The 16032-nt window shown below is 37.0% G+C and overlaps 1 protein-coding gene across 3 annotated transcripts; it reads left to right on the top strand.

Moving 5' to 3' along the window:
- The first annotated feature begins 231 nt into the window (after window positions 1-231).
- On the top strand, window positions 232-15931 carry LOC121236912 (serine/threonine-protein kinase BLUS1). 3 transcript variants are annotated; one of them, XM_041133426.1, is made up of 22 exons: window positions 232-412; window positions 585-843; window positions 1437-1691; window positions 2669-2793; window positions 3089-3133; window positions 3252-3333; window positions 3430-3498; window positions 3581-3751; window positions 3844-3909; window positions 5838-5906; window positions 6007-6129; window positions 6285-6355; window positions 6570-6806; window positions 7803-7915; window positions 8051-8145; window positions 8212-8253; window positions 10055-10201; window positions 10276-10324; window positions 10417-10478; window positions 15579-15640; window positions 15733-15784; window positions 15850-15931. In XM_041133426.1, the coding sequence occupies exons 2-22, from the start codon at window positions 685-687 to the stop codon at window positions 15853-15855; spliced, it is 2100 nt and encodes a 699-aa protein (XP_040989360.1). In that variant the 5' UTR covers window positions 232-412; window positions 585-684; the 3' UTR covers window positions 15856-15931. The 3 variants fall into 3 exon arrangements, with proteins under 3 accessions (XP_040989360.1, XP_040989375.1, XP_040989366.1); XM_041133441.1 differs by lacking the exons at window positions 10055-10201; window positions 10276-10324; window positions 10417-10478; XM_041133432.1 differs by lacking the exons at window positions 10276-10324; window positions 15579-15640; window positions 15733-15784; window positions 15850-15931 and having other exon boundaries at window positions 10325-10466.
- The last annotated feature ends 101 nt before the right edge of the window (window positions 15932-16032 follow it).

Here is a 16032-nt window from a genome sequence, read left to right as displayed (position 1 = left end):
TCCAACAAACTGCCAAACTGATCGTGAACCGGCCGGCAACCATAACAGTTGGTTTTACCCCTTACACAGCCGATTTTCGGCCGGTTTTTTTCCCCAAAATATCAGTGATTAAGAAGTAAGGAAATGAAAAAAAAAAAAGGAAGGTCACGTGGGGATCACGTGAGAGTTTGTTGCTAAAACGGAAACAAAAAAGCTCTAGAACGAGTGGCGGGCTCCCTGGATTACAAACGTTATTCGAGGGGCGATCCGATAGCTTCGCTCTTTCTAGTTTCTCTGTCTCTGTCTCTGTCTCTCTCTCTCTCTCACGAGAAAGCCGGGGGGAGACTAGAGAGAGAGAGAAAGAGAAACAATCTCGTCGTCATCGTCATCAATGCCCTGGTTTCCTAAAACTCTTTCTTCAGTTTCGTGCTTGGTAATTTCCTTTTATCTCCCTCGTACATGTGACTCCGCCTCAACCTTCCATTAATGAACCTTCCTAATCTTCTTCTTTCCTCTTCTTTTTTCTTTCCGCCGTTCATTCCATTTACCTTATTTTTTGCTTTCTTTTTTTATTTGGGATTTCTAAAGTTCCTCCCTTTTTTTAGCTGCTGCTTCTGTGCTTGCTTCTTTGTATTGCAATGGATTCGTGAGAGTGATTGGAAAGATTGAATAAAGATTAAAAAAAAAAGAAGAAGAAGAAGGAAGATGGAGAAGAAGAAGTATCCGATTGGACCCGAGCATTATACGCTTTTTGAGGAGGTCGGCCAGGGTGTGAGCGCTTCTGTGCACCGCGCTCTTTGTAAGCCCTTCGACGAGATCGTCGCCATCAAAATACTCGATTTCGAACGTGGCAATTGCGATCTGGTATCTTCCTATTTCCTCGTTCAGTGTTGAATTAGCGACCAATGTATCTATGTGTGTTTTTTTTTTTTTTTTTTTTTTTTTAATTATCAATGATCATTTCGTGAAAATTTTCTACCTCAATAATATCTAAGTGACGATATTCAGAAAGGTGCTTGATTGCCAAAATTGGTCGATATAAGTTTCAGCATTTGCTTCGGCAATTTTCACAATATCAAAATTATGTGTCGTTACGGAATATTGTCCAACTTTTGAATGTATAGGAGAGGACTGAAATTGGGAGATGCTGATCTGATCATGCTATTCCCATGTCGGAACTAATTATATTGCACAGATTGCACTAATATCTGCGGGAGAAATCTTTTTAACTCCAGATGGTCCTGCATCTGCCATTTTTATCAGTCTTAAGCGTTTTTCTCAGATTTCTTCCACTAAACTTTTCCTCTTGATTTCAATGGAACCTTTCTAGAATGAATGCAGTTTGTATGACATGTTTTGGATTGAAGTTTGCACGGTTCCTTTTTGTTTTTCCCAATCCTTATTATGGATGCGATTCCCGAGAATTGTTTTGATATATTCTTTCATCCTTTTCGCAGAATAGCATTTCACGTGAAGCGCAAACAATGGTCTTGGTTGATCATCCTAATGTCCTTAAATCAAACTGTTCCTTTGTCAGTGACCATAACTTGTGGGTTGTCATGCCGTTCATGGCTGGGGGATCTTGTCTTCACATACTGAAGGCTGCATATCCTGATGGTTTTGAAGAGGTAGTTATAGCAACGATACTACGTGAAGTGTTGAAGGGTTTAGAGTATCTTCATCATCATGGGCACATACATCGAGATGTCAAAGTGAGTATTGATACTTCATCCCATTTCATTTATATCACGTATTGGGCAGGGAACTTTTTTTCTTTGGCTAGTTTTGCATGCATGGAAATGTTCATAAGACTTTATTGTCTGGAAGCTCAACCGTTGTTTCCTTGTTCCTTGTTTTGAATTAATTAATAACGTTTTTGCTGATGCGATCTCTTACTCATAGTTTTCTATCTAGCCTTCACTTGAGTACTATTGGTTGCTTGAATGGGACTTACTACAGGTGCATTCATTGATCCTCAATGCACATTCTCCAACCATCTTTTATTACATCTGCTCATTTTGACTTTAATTGACATCCAACTTTAATTGACTCTAACCAGGAAACTCTCTTGTCCACTCTTACTGGAGTGTGCCTGGTACCCCTTAACCGAAGTACAAGGCAGGCTTGGGGTGCTCCTTTACATGCCAATATGGGATGAGGAATAGACAGGGTTTTAGTCACTCCAACCAGCCCTGCTGTAGTGTACAAAATGTTCGACTGTTTGATTTTTCCTGATACCTGTTATTTTTTTATAAAGTTAAAAATTATTGAGTCTGGACCCTTGAATGCTAAAAGTTTACTTCTAGGGTAGTCAAACATGTAGCTTTCCCTGGAGAACTGTCAATCCTGGCTAGCTTAGAATGCAAGGCAACGGTAACATAGTGGTGATAAACGCAAATACCATTCATAGATGTGGTCCAAGAAGTTCAGATTGTATATATAGCATGATAAGGCTAAAAAGTGCACTAATGGTGATTTAAGAGATGTGAAAGTTGACAGATTCTTTCACATTCTTGTCACAGAGAGTAATGATATTTTTTATTTTGCATAGGGCTACTTTAATTAATTCCTGCTGGATCATAGTCATTTCTATGTTACTAATGTGTTTATTCTAATTGTTTCTACAATTACCATGATTGTTTTTTATTCTAGTTCCTTGCTCATTACTATCTTATATATATTGTCATAGGCTGGGAATATTCTCATTGATGCACGTGGTGCAATCAAGTTGGGAGATTTTGGTGTTTCTGCCTGCCTGTTTGATTCAGGTGATAGGCAACGCGTGAGGAATACATTTGTTGGAACACCTTGCTGGTATTTTGTTATTACCATCTGCATATAGTCATTTTCCAACTTCCAAGTCATGATATTATCTAGGAAAATAGTGCACACTTAGCTAGCACAAGCAATAGAAGTACCTTTTCCATCTAGAAAAAAATAGAAGTATCTTCTCTATTGCACTTACTGATGTTTTGAAATGGTAGAAAAATTTCAGCTAAATTAGAAGCTGAACCAAATGCTTGAAAAGCATGAGGCTCCTTGGTTCATTGACTTGTCGCTTCTTGTTACGTAACTCAAGAATCAAGGATTTCAAATCATTGTTTTGTAGGATGGCGCCTGAAGTTATGGAGCAACTACATGGTTATGACTTCAAGTCAGTCTAAGTTTCCACTGTTTTCCTAAATGTTTACTCTGTTTTTTGAACCATTGCCTCCTTTCCATTCATTGGACAGTTATGTTTGCTCTTTTTGTTTTCATATTTTTTCCTGCAGGGCCGATATCTGGTCTTTTGGTATAACTGCATTGGAGCTTGCCCATGGTCATGCTCCTTTCTCAAAATATCCCCCAATGAAGGTGCATAGATTAGAATGTGACATGCTTTTATCAGCATATTCTCAGGAACACCCTGGAGCTTGTTGAACCTATCTAAAGCAAGTTTTCTGTTGCCAGGTACTGCTTATGACCTTGCAAAATGCACCCCCTGGCCTTGATTATGAAAGGGATAGGAAATTTTCAAAGGTAAGATGTCAACAACATGGTAAATTCACTTTTAGGTTATGTTGAAGTAAACAGTTTCTGTTCTTCTCTTCTTTGTCTTTAGTCATTTAAGCAGATGATTGCTAGTTGCTTGGTAAAGGATCCTTCAAAACGACCTTCTGCAAAGAAGTTGTTGAGGCATTCCTTCTTCAAGCAAGCTCGTTCGAATGATTATATTGCACGGACACTTTTGGAGGGCCTGCCTGTTCTTGGAGACCGAATTAAGGCATTAAAGGTCAGGTTACCATTTTTTATTTTTTTGACAATGGCCATAACCTTTCTATGCTATTTTAATCTGTACCTAGCAACATCCTTTTTCCATCACAGAGAAAGGAGGAAGACATGCTCGCACAAAAGAAAATGCCAGATGGACAGAAGGAGGAAATTTCACAGGTTGGAATTCTTCTCTTAAATCAATACAGTAAATTGTGTTATATTATATTCTTTTGTAATCAATAGGTAGATTGATTTGATCAGCTTACATGACTAGGAGTCATCTGGTTATTGTTTTAAAAAAATTAATATTTATTCATCTGGGAAAATGTTTAATCACTATGGAAACATTTGGACTGATTGTATTTCAACCATAATCTCTGAAAATTATTAAGTGTGCCTTTGTCGCCAGGAAATTTCTAGAAAATGTAGGTCAAAATGATCAATGCATTAGAGGAATGCTTTCTAGAGTTGCAGTTGCTGCCTTCATGAAAATTGCTTCATGCCTCTTGCCAGTCATCACCTGAATCAACTTGCCCGTAATCACCATCTGAGTTTTCATTATCTTTGTTTCCTTCAAGATGCTATTTCAAAACCCTAGATTTTGTTATCATAAGTGAAGAACCATTTTCAGAAAGAGGAGAAGCCTAACGTAAACAGCATGTATATGACACGTTTTCCTAAAGATTCATTCCAAATGTAAGCGGTCAAGAAAATCTAAGATATGAAGAAATATGGTTGCACCAAAAAGCAGACATCCGAGCATACAAAGATCAAAAGAATTGAGCATTTGTGCTTTGTGGTGCTTCTTTTGTTTAAGGCAAAAAATTATATTTTCAGGCCTAATTTTCTATCAGCCTAGGATTATTTTGCTGGGTTATGTTTTTGGTCTTGTTAGTCTTCCATCTGGAGTTTATCAATATATGCTTCAAATGGTAGCAATATCTATGTGACAATCTTAAACTTGGTCTCTCTTATCACCCATTCTTGTCAAATGCAGCGCAATGCCTTTTTCTCTGGCCTTTCTCTCTTTACAGTCATAATAATTTTTCAAACTTACCACACACTTATAGGTAATGACGTTTAGTATTTACTAATCAGTGTGTGAAATTATTCACACTGCTACTGACAAAAAATAATATGAATGATGCTTGATGCCTCTATATTTTTGTATTGGTTTTATATATTTTAGAGGCACTGGCGGAGCAAGACGTCAAGCTAAATATCCAAAGAAAATTTAAGTCTAAAGTACGACCTAATTAAGAGTGTATATACATATGTATGTTTTAGACCATCGATAGAAATTGTAAGGCCTTGTGTAATTACAATCATCCAAAGAATGGCAGAATTCCCAGTTAGAAATGGGGGATTTTGAAAAGCGAAGGTCTATCATATGCATAGGTGGAATGAAAGGATGACAAGGGAATATATGTAAATACATTTATATATGATGTATATGACACACATTTATGCATGTCTAATGTTTTAGCTTTCTCTGCTGTATAACCATTTTACTTAATTTCCGCTAATTTACACGTAGAATAAAGGTTGCTTTTAACAGATTATTCACAAAAAGTTTGATTTTCACACACTTATTGCACAATTTTTTAATTGAAGCCAATTTAAATTATCCAAATCTTGTGGAACTTAAATTTCTGGGTCTCTCTCTGTATATTATTTGCTATTAATGGATGGAAATTAGAAACGCCCAAAGTTCACTAATCTTCCAAGGGTTAGCATCATCCTCTTTTCCTTGTTCTTACGTATGCATGTGACCCCTCAATGGTGATGAACCTGATGGTTAGACTCTTAACAAAGAGTGTAGGGATGACATTCATGTGAAGAAAAGAGGCTAATATATTGATATCAAATAAAACCTTTACATTTCACTGTTTGTTTGTCACTAGCAATAACTTGTATATTCACTCTGTGGATGAGTATCCAGTTTCTTTTATGTGTTCACTGCATCTATATAATGACCAGATTGTATCAGTGTTGGTATATGGATATCTTAGACTTCTGAGCAAGGTTTTTATGTTTTGATGCTGGTACCATCTTTTTATACTAGAAGTAACTAGCTTTCTATATGTTCTTTCCATTTTTTTTAGAATGAATATAAACGAGGGATTAGTGGTTGGAACTTCAATCTTGAAGATGTGAAGGCTCAGGCTTCCCTGGTACTGCTGTCTGTCTTTTTTCTTTGGAGACATAATCATGTGATATCTGAAAGTTCTGCAAAATCTAATGAACAAACGAATATGGTTCTCATTATGTCAGATTCAGGACGTTGATGACCCTATAACTGATGCTAATCAAGGAGGGAGCTCAAATTCTTTGTCTGCATTAGATGTGATTGAAAAGCAATTACAGTTCCAAAACTCTTACCAAGTTGTGGGCATGGTATGTATCAACTATAGTTAACTTTAGTTGGAGATGTATGACGTTTCAACTATGTTTTTGGAAGTTATATTTGTGTTAACACCTTTTATAAATTGACTTTTTCTTTTTTGAACTTTTAGAAGTTTCTGTGTGACCTTGATTCTAATGTTTTACAGGAAGATAGTTCTGTTATGCAATATCAACCAATGCGTCTGCCATTAGTTGACTCAACTACAAATGAAGTCAAGTATGTTATCTGAAATGCTGTTTTACAACATTACTGCTCTATCATGTTGCTTGCTTAGTTTCTTAATTTTTCAACGGTGAGAAATTTTCTAAACTTACAAAGAGTACTGCTTCTACCTAGGAAGTGTTGCTCTTCTCTAAGATAATGTCGTGGCCAAGAACTTTTGGTTAAGATAATGCCCAAGTAGTCTAAACTAGTCTAGTTTATTTTCCAGAATCAAATGCGAGAAATCTGATGATGACTCTAGCATTGCTAGTTCATGCAATGAACTGCACATTTCATTGAATTGCTCACCGCGTCATGATGATCATGCTGAAAGTAATGTGGCTGAAAAGACTGATCTGGAGAACAATGGAAAAATATCAGAGGCAACAACCCTTCCCTTTCATCATGGAAGGGCAAATTCATCAGCCAGCACGATTTCACCCGAAGTTACTATTAAAGGAGAGAGGTTTGACTCTTAATCTATATAATTGTTGGGCCTTTTGGCATAACCAGAACAGTCAGCTTCTTTTAGTTTGTGAATTATCATCTTAATCCAAAATTTTAATTGGGAAAGATATCATATTGCACTTTCTAGTTAATTGAAATTCCCGAACCAATATCAAATATTCATTTAATTGTATTATACCTCAGAACAGTGGAAGAATAAACAGCTAAAAGTATAAGACATAACCTGACATTAAGTGATAAAGAGTAAAGTAGGTTACTTTATGAAGTCCTACAAATGAATTCATTCCTAATTTCGTATTTTTCCAAACCCGTAGGGGTTGGCTCAAGTGGTAAAGATCTTGGTCTTGGTGGTATGTTCCTTGCAAGGTCCAAGGTCCGAATACCACTGGGTGCAAACAACCTCTAGGAGCCATTGGACCGGGGGATTTTTTGCTTAAATTACCTAAGGTGCACTTGCAGGAAACTCCTTGCCAAGGGCCTGTGTATCCCTGGAATTAGTTGGGACGCTGTTCCCGGACACCCGGTGCCAATAAAAAGAACTGGTATTTTCCATGCTAGTGCAAATATAAAAACTGGACTAGCTTTGAAATTCCCAAAGCTCAGAAATCGAAATCTTGTATGGTCTGAAATTTCAAGATAAAAATGGGTATGGTAACAACGTCAGATCTGATAGATAAAAATTGTATGTCTGCTAAACACTTTCCTGTTCTCTTATCTATCTTTCTGACTTGGCAGTGTACTCATCCCAACAAAATTGTGTATAGAAAGAAATACAATCTAATGGCATGCCCATGGCTGTTATTAATTTTGAGCTTCCCTAGTAACAAATAGAATAATTTCATCAATTAGGCATTAGAAATGATGCAAAACTGCTTCATCCTCTTTACTAAACTTTTCCAGTAAATACAGCATTGAGCAATCCTTTCATTAGATGTATATCTCACGCATTTTTTTCCTTCTATAGTTAATCACTTAAATATAATGGTATTTTCAGCGATAAGTTGCAATATCAGTCCCAGAACACTGCAAGTTTCAATGCAGCAACAGTTGCACAGGCAGCAGATGATGTGCTCTCTGAAGTTTCTTCTAAAGCATCCAGATCATCAGGTAGAGCTAAAAATTTCTTACTATTTTTCTTATCTTGAATTTTAATTCGATTGATGTGATTGATTTTTGACCACTTGCTCTCATATTCTGGCAATGTAATATCTGCACTTTTAGTTAACTTAATTATTCTTTCAGCAAACAGTGATGAACTTGATGAGAAAGCAAAGGCACCAGTCGTTCAGCAGAAAGGACGTTTTAAAGTTACATCTGAAAATGTCGACTTAGAAAAGGTGATTCTTTTGATTCCAGCTCTGATACCTCTTTCTTGCAAAGGCTAATATGTTTCCCTCTCTCAGGTGGTCCCATCTCCTCCACTGCAAAAGAGTCACAGTCTGCAGGTGAGTTTAACAGTGCCTAGGTCTGGTTAGATTTCCTCCCCTTTCTCTTTCTTTCTCTCTCTCATTCCTTCTACACACAAGTTAAACTAGGACCTACCCCTCCTCCACCCCACCCTTTGGATCTTGAGCTAAAACCCTGGGACTTTCCTTGGTTGTCTTTGTAATGTTTTGGTGGTGTTGCATGAACAACTATTCACCTAAACAAGAAAAAGGCACATAAATCATTCATGTATAAAACTGCCCAATGTACATTTGTTGTTCCCTCATCAACATTCCTGTCAATTGCTCATTGCTTCGATTGAGCAATTGCTTCTATGTATTTGTATTCCTTGACTTCTATCATTGTCACCTGGCTGTTTCTACCCTTGAGTTGCATTGCAGGATCCTTGTATTGCTACTGCTCACTAAGTTTTTTACATTACAAAGACTCCCTCCAGTATTATATTTCTTTACTTAGAGCATCTTTAGCCTTATCAACATGTCCTGTGGAATGAAGAACAATAGAAAGTTAGCTCTTTCATACTAACGCCTATGTAAAGTGTTCCTTGGAATAAATGACATCTCATTTCCCCATAGATACAATTTGGAGGGTGATGTAATGGGTTCAATCTGGTATTGGTGCTTGATGCACCTTCTCAAATAAGCTCATTTATGAGAAATACGTAGTTGGATAATCCAAGAAAATGCCAGATCATAGGGTTGATTGGTGCTGTATGTATAAGGAGAGCGTGAGGAATCTGTTGACCCCCTTTTATTTTTTGTGAGTTAGCTAATGCCCTTAAGAACTCTGTTTTTGGTCTGTTTGGGTTTTGTCCAGTCATGCCATGATTAATGGTGGATTTATTTGTGTTGGGAAGGTAGCTTTGAGAGTCTTCAAAGTGAAACCTTGTGGAATCTGATCTTGATTGTTTAATGTGATGTCTTTGGAGAGAACATGTGATTGAAGTTTTGAAGACTTTTTAGAGGACGGAGGTGGAACTCAAGGCTTTCCTCTTTAAACCCTTTTCCATTGGAGGATTGCTCTTGACTGTTTTTCTTTTCTAGCTTTCAGGATTTTCTTGATCTTTTACTTCTTCTAGTTAGGTGTTCCTCTCGTATACTTACTCTGTACTTCGGTTTCAATTTTTATAATATGCTTCTCTTTTTTGTTTTTTTTTTCTCTGATTATTAATATCAATTTGTCTTAGTTATTGTTTATCCTCTCTCTCGCTGGATACTTTTTCTGGCTATAGTTGCTGTTTTTTCCTTTTTATTTTTACTGGTAACACCAGCTACTCGTGCATTTCAAAACCTTGACCATACCCTCCATCTGATAATTATTGGGAGAGGAGGTACACAATTTTCATGCCGATTACATACTTGTGTCAAATTTTGAAGTTCAGGTGTGATAATAAGTCATATTTTGTTAAAAGACATAGTGCTTTGGTGAGTTTCTAACTCAGCAAGCCTAGTTTCCTTTCAAATTATGGTAGGTTTTTTCTTGACGCAATAGGTTCAATATGTTGTAAGGTTTGCTACACTATAGGATTCGTGCTGTTGGCAAAATGTAGCTTTTTCAGTTTTCACCATTTCTATGTGATAAAAGTGCTGCAAACTGCATTAAAAGGTAATTATGTTAAGTTGACCCAAGCAGGAATTCAATGGATGTCGAATAAGAGTTAGGTGTAGGACGTTGACCATGGTCACCTATATGCCTTTTGAGCTATATATTAAGCTGATCTCAGTTTGCACATATATGCTCCAGAGACAGAAAAAAGTGTTTGTCCTATTTTACTGAATCTCTTTGTAATGGGCTATGTAGGTGATTACCCCACAGCCTGCAATTCCTCTACCATCACCTCTACCGTCCCCTACACGACCACCTTCTGATGCTGCATCACCAAATCTTGCCAGCTATTCCCTTTTCCCAGTGTTGCATTCTGTTTTGCAGACAAATATTGTTCAAAGGGTATGGCTTGCCATATAGTTTTAGTTTACAATTTAATTATGATTAGAGTGTATTTATCATTTTGTTTTCAACAGGATAATATTTTAAGCCTAATGAAGCGAGTTGCTGCTGGTGACTCTACAGGTTTAGGAAACAAATGACCCTTCAGTTTGAACATTTGAACATCCACTGATATTTGATGATGTTAACTTCGTTACTTTCCCCCTACACTGCAGCCAACTGTGTGGTTGATGGAGTAGGCATGCCGGCAAATATTGCCGTGACAGAGAAATCTTTGGTATGTAATGATATATAGGTTTATTTGCGTGCTTTCCCTCTCAAAAGAATCATCAAACAACTCTCAGAATTTGCATGAGTGCCAAATCTTTATAACATATTTATGTCAATTTCGGTCTGAATGCCCTTTCCATAGGGTTTGTACATCTTTATATAGAGAAGAATTTACACACTAGTGGCTGATTTCCTGGCCAGATTTCCTGCCATGTTTCCTGGCCAGATTTCCTGGAAACATGTCTATACAATAGTGTCGTGTTTCCTGGATGTCTATTTACAATCCCTAGTGGGGGACATGTACAACAACTATGTAATCCTATCTTAGTAACATCCCCCCCCCCCCCCCCCCCCCCCCCCCCCCCCCCCAAAATTGATGCTGGGAAATCTAGAAGCATCAATTTGTCAATCAAGAACTGATGTTGATGCCGAGGAAGAGCTTTAGTGAAGATGTCAGCCATTTGAAGTGTGGTGGAAATGTGAGGAAGAGTAATCACATGCTTGTCAAAAGCTTCACAGATGGAATGACAATCAACTTTGATGTGTTTCGTGCGCTCATGGAAAATAGGATTAGCAGCAATCTGGATAGCACTAGTATTATTAGCATGGAGAGGAGTGGAATGAAGCCGAGGAAAATCAAGTTCTCCCAATAACCCATGAAGCCATGTGATCTCAGAGCAAGTGGAAGACATAACACGATACTCAGACTCAGTGGAGGACTTGGAAACTCTGTCTTGCTTCTTACTCTTCCAAGAAATTAGTGCTTTGCCTAAGAGCATGCATCGGCCAGTAATAGAACGACGAGTATGCGCACAACCAGCCCAATCAGTATCACTATACCCCGCCAACTGTATGGAGGATTCTTTAGGAAAGAATAACCCACGTGTAAAGGTGCCCTTCAGATATTGGATAATACGACAGACAGCAACTAAATGAAGATGTCGGGTGGCTTGCATAAATTGACTGACCTGCTGCACAGCAAAAGAAATGTCAGGACGAGTAATCATCAGGTAGTTCAAGCTCCCAACGAGCTGCCGATACAGGGATGGATCTGAGAGAACTCGCCTTCCGCCTGATGAAGCTTGAGATTTACTTCCAAGGGAGTAAGAACAGAATTACCCGATTGGAGACCAGCCAATGAAATCACCTCCTGCGTGTATTTGTGCTGGTGCAACAATGTACTGGTCGGAGTAATCTGCACCTCAAGGCCAAGAAAGTACTGTAGAGGACCAAGATCTTTCATGTGAAAAAAGGCCTTGAGATGCTGCTGTAATTGTTGAATTAATTCAGTATCAAAGCCAGTAATCACAATGTCATCAACATATACCAGAAGCAAGACAATTCTTGCAGAATTCTTGCGAAGAAAAAGAGAGGAATCATACAGACTTTGAGTAAAATGAAACGCAAGTAGGGTAGAGCGAAATTTATCAAATCATGCATGCGGAGCCTGTTTCAATCCATACAAGGATCAGCGTAGTCGACAAACCTCTGAGGAAGGTGTAACAAACTTGCCGGGAGGTGGAGACATATGGATCTCTTCCTTTAGATCCCATGTAGAAATTTCCATTATATAAGGTTACAATCAAACTAGAGTGTAGGCCATGCTATGGATGGGAAAACACTTGAAGGCAAAAATTATCGAGACAAGATTAGAAGAAAAAGTATAGGATAGAAGGCTCAATATTAAGTTTACTTTTTTTATACGTAACATTAAGTTTACTTTTTGGATAAGTAACATTAAGTTCACTTTTTGGTGGGCTTGCAAGTATTTAGTCAAAGGGATTATCTTTTTCCACATCATTTACTCATACAACATCAATTAACAAGAGTGATCCTCCTTTTAATGAGATTATCTTTAGTCAGAGTTCTACTCAGTACACCTCCCCAAGCAAAAATCCACAACATTCTGGGGGGCTTTATTTTAGCCGAATACACATCCAAAGAAAATGGATACCATTATACCCTCTTAGTAGTATGTAAAGAGAACTTCTTAGCTTCCAAACTATATGCAGAGACCCTCTTTCTCCCCCACTTTCAATAAATGCAACTTTTCTTCAATTTTAATCTTTGAACTATAGTTCCTGGCGACTCCCCACGTAATGAGAGTTCTCTTTTCTTTTATAAATGAAAAATAGATAGAAAGAAAAGAAACTCCAAATCTACTCTTGCTTAGCCAAGAGTTGATCTTTTAAAACAGTAGCTTTGAGATTTGTTTCTTTGTTGAGCTCTATTTCTTGTTGCATTTAAATTCTTTTGATAACTTTAAGACTGTAAGTATTTTGCTCCTCTATTTCTCTACGCTTATGAGTCCTTTTGATTTTATTTAAGGGAAATTACAAAAAGCAATAGAAACTACCACTTAATTTGTAAATACACCCCTAAATCGAACCTTTTATTCATGAGTTGCCCCCAAGTTAGATTGAAGGGTAAAATGATGATCTTACCCTTATTTAGGATAGAAATAACATAATCTGCTTCTACTAAGAAAAATGAAAAAAATAAGAAAAGAAATTGGTGAGCCACCATGATCTTACCCCTTTTTACTTATTATTTATCCAAATATTCTTGAAGTCTATGGAAGCTGTCCAAAGAGAAGACTGTTGAAAAAGAGCGTCGTGGTGTCCTCAAAATTTATGGAGGGTAATATCATCCAATTTAATGCTCCAATCTTACTCAGGGACCAGCTTATAACAAAAATTTGGTTTTGAGAGGTAAGTAATTATTGCAAGTCATAATTTGGAGGTGTGTCTAAGAATAGGGGTGGTACTTTGGTTTTTCTTAGTCCTTTATTTAAAGAATATTTGGATAAATAGTAAGTAGAAAAAGAACTTAATGAAATGAAGATATTTTTATGTGATGACACATGCATCAGAGTAGGTTCTTAAAATCCTGTTTTCTATTTTAGTATAATACTTAACATAGACAGCCAGTGAAGTCGCTCTTGTTACACTTGAAAATGACTAGTTCAACAATAAGTTGAGAATACTAATTTGATGGCTTCCCTGTGAAATGTGGTATTTGTTCTACTTCAAGAGATTATAATGCTAGCTATTAACACTAGACGACATCTAATAGATTAGATGTTTTCAATTATTCATCAAAAAAAGATTATATGTTTTGAATTGAAATGACTGATAATAGAGTCTTTTGCACTTCCAACCTAGCCTAGACCTGTTGGTTTTCTAGGAGGATTGTAATGGCATTGTGACATTGAAAATCCCCAAGATGACCCTATACAGTCTGTATTTGTGTACCCTTAAATTGGTAAGTGATAACAATACATGTCGTGGAGATCTTTCCAAATGCTTTAGAAGTTGTATTACAATCCACAGTGGTACCCTATATGTTTCCAGAGATTGGCTAGTCACATTGACCACAAAGGAGATATCAAGTCTTGTAATAGACAGCTAAGTTGACTTTTCTGCACATCTCTATACTTTCTTGGATCATTTATAAGCTCTCCTTGACCAACTATCGAATTCAGATTTGGATCCATTAGAGTGTCAAATTGGTTTGAATCATAATAAACCTGTATATTCCAACAATCCACAGTGGTACCCTATATGTTTCCAGAGATTGGCTAGTCACATTGACCACAAAGGAGATATCAAGTCTTGTAATAGACAGCTAAGTTGACTTTTCTGCACATCTCTATACTTTCTTGGATCATTTATAAGCTCTCCTTGACCAACTATCGAATTCAGATTTGGATCCATTAGAGTGTCAAATTGGTTTGAATCATAATAAACCTGTATATTCCAAGTTATCTAGTGTATACTTCCTTTGGGTGAGGCAAGTCCCACTAGCAGCCCGAGCCATCTCTATGCCAATAGAATGTCTAAGCTTGTCTATGTCTTTATTATAAAATTCAATTTACATAAAATGCTTTAATTCTTCAGTTCTCTTAGTATCTCTGTCTTCCGGAATGATATTGTCATCATTTACTACCAATGTGAATATAGAATGTAGCCAGTGAATGGAAGACTGAATGATTTGTTTGACCTCGTGATATACCAAATTCCAGTGCTATCTCTTGAAATTTCCCAAACCATGCTCTAGACAACGGCTTCAAACCATAAATTATTTCTTTAACTGACCTTCCCTCACTCCTGAGCAGCAAACCCAAGAGGTTGCTCCATGTGTACTTCTTCACAATGATCACCATTATGAAAGTTCTCACATCTAGTTTGTACAAGGCCAAAGAAATTTTTGTAGCTTTATAGATACGTACAGCAACACTTATAGAAGCATTATAATTTTATTTTGTTAACCCTCCCTATCAACAAGACCAAGATAAGATTATTTAATCGATAGATAAGGCATGATTATATGTTAACTAATGGATTCCTCATGGATCTTAGTCGTAAAGCTGGAGCATTAAGATCATACATTTTCGTTGAAGTCATCAAATTTGTTGTATATATAGGCTGTAAACCTAGTGATGTCTTCCTTTACAAGCATGATACTGTATCTCAAATCTAGGTTTACATCTTGACCTCACAATAGCTTGTGAGCACCTCGGTGTTGAAGAACAAGCAAAATGGTTATTGGAAGAAGTTGCACTATAATGTGGCTTACCTAATTGCTTTCCTTTTTTTCTCTAAACTTTCTACTCCATTCTACACTAATTCTATCACACAAAAAAACCTCTGAATTAATTGTTGCTGCGGAAATCCTGCCTTCCATTTGCTTATAATTAGGTCTTTACAGTACTCCTCAGGGAACATTATAAATATTAACCTTCTATACCTTTATACTAACCATCCTTGTTAAAAATAAAAAACCGGAAACCCTAACAATTAAAACGCTAAAATCACCTAACTGCTTCTAATCTTGGAATTATTTAAGCGCTGTCCTACGGGCATTGTCGCCCATATGTTAACCCTAAATCAGTTTATACCCAGCCACATCCTGCATGCTTTGAAGGTACTTGGTTTAAACACCTTGATCATGTTGGTTTGTCACATTCAGCCCTTGGTGACTATGGCCAGACTTCATCCCTCATGTTAACGATTTGAAAATGCAATCAGTTTGCTTCTTGCTTCTAGTCGTATAATGAGAAATTGTGCTTTAGTTTGATTGTACGGATTTTGATATCTGATTGCAGCTTGAAGCAGCTCATGACAGAGAGAAGGAGTTGCTTCATGAAATAGCTGAGCTGCAATGGAGGTATTAACATCAATGCACCACATGCCGACTCAGTGATCATTAAGTCACCCTTGACTGCTAACATTACCTGATCCTTTCTTTGTTACGTGTAGGCTTATACGTGCTCAAGATGAGCTCCAAAAAGTAAAAACAGAAAATGCTCAGGTTAATATATTACATAACTTTATCACATGCCTTGGATTGTATACATTCTAACATGTCAGTTTCAGGTATGATTCCATTATCTAGCCGGTGCTCTCGGGTGGATATAGAAGAAGTTTTCAATTTCAAGAACACTGACAAGTTTAGGGGGAAAAAACAAAGATACAATTACTAAGAGGTGTATCATTTACTACTACAGGTTTATATTATTGGTCATGTTATCTTGGGTAGTGATGAGAAACTAATTATCA

This window comes from Juglans microcarpa x Juglans regia, chromosome 1D (assembly GCF_004785595.1).
Source record: "Juglans microcarpa x Juglans regia isolate MS1-56 chromosome 1D, Jm3101_v1.0, whole genome shotgun sequence".
Taxonomy (NCBI): domain Eukaryota; kingdom Viridiplantae; phylum Streptophyta; class Magnoliopsida; order Fagales; family Juglandaceae; genus Juglans; species Juglans microcarpa x Juglans regia.
Note: the sequence above shows the minus strand (reverse complement) of the source record. Positions and strands in the feature narration are given on the sequence as shown.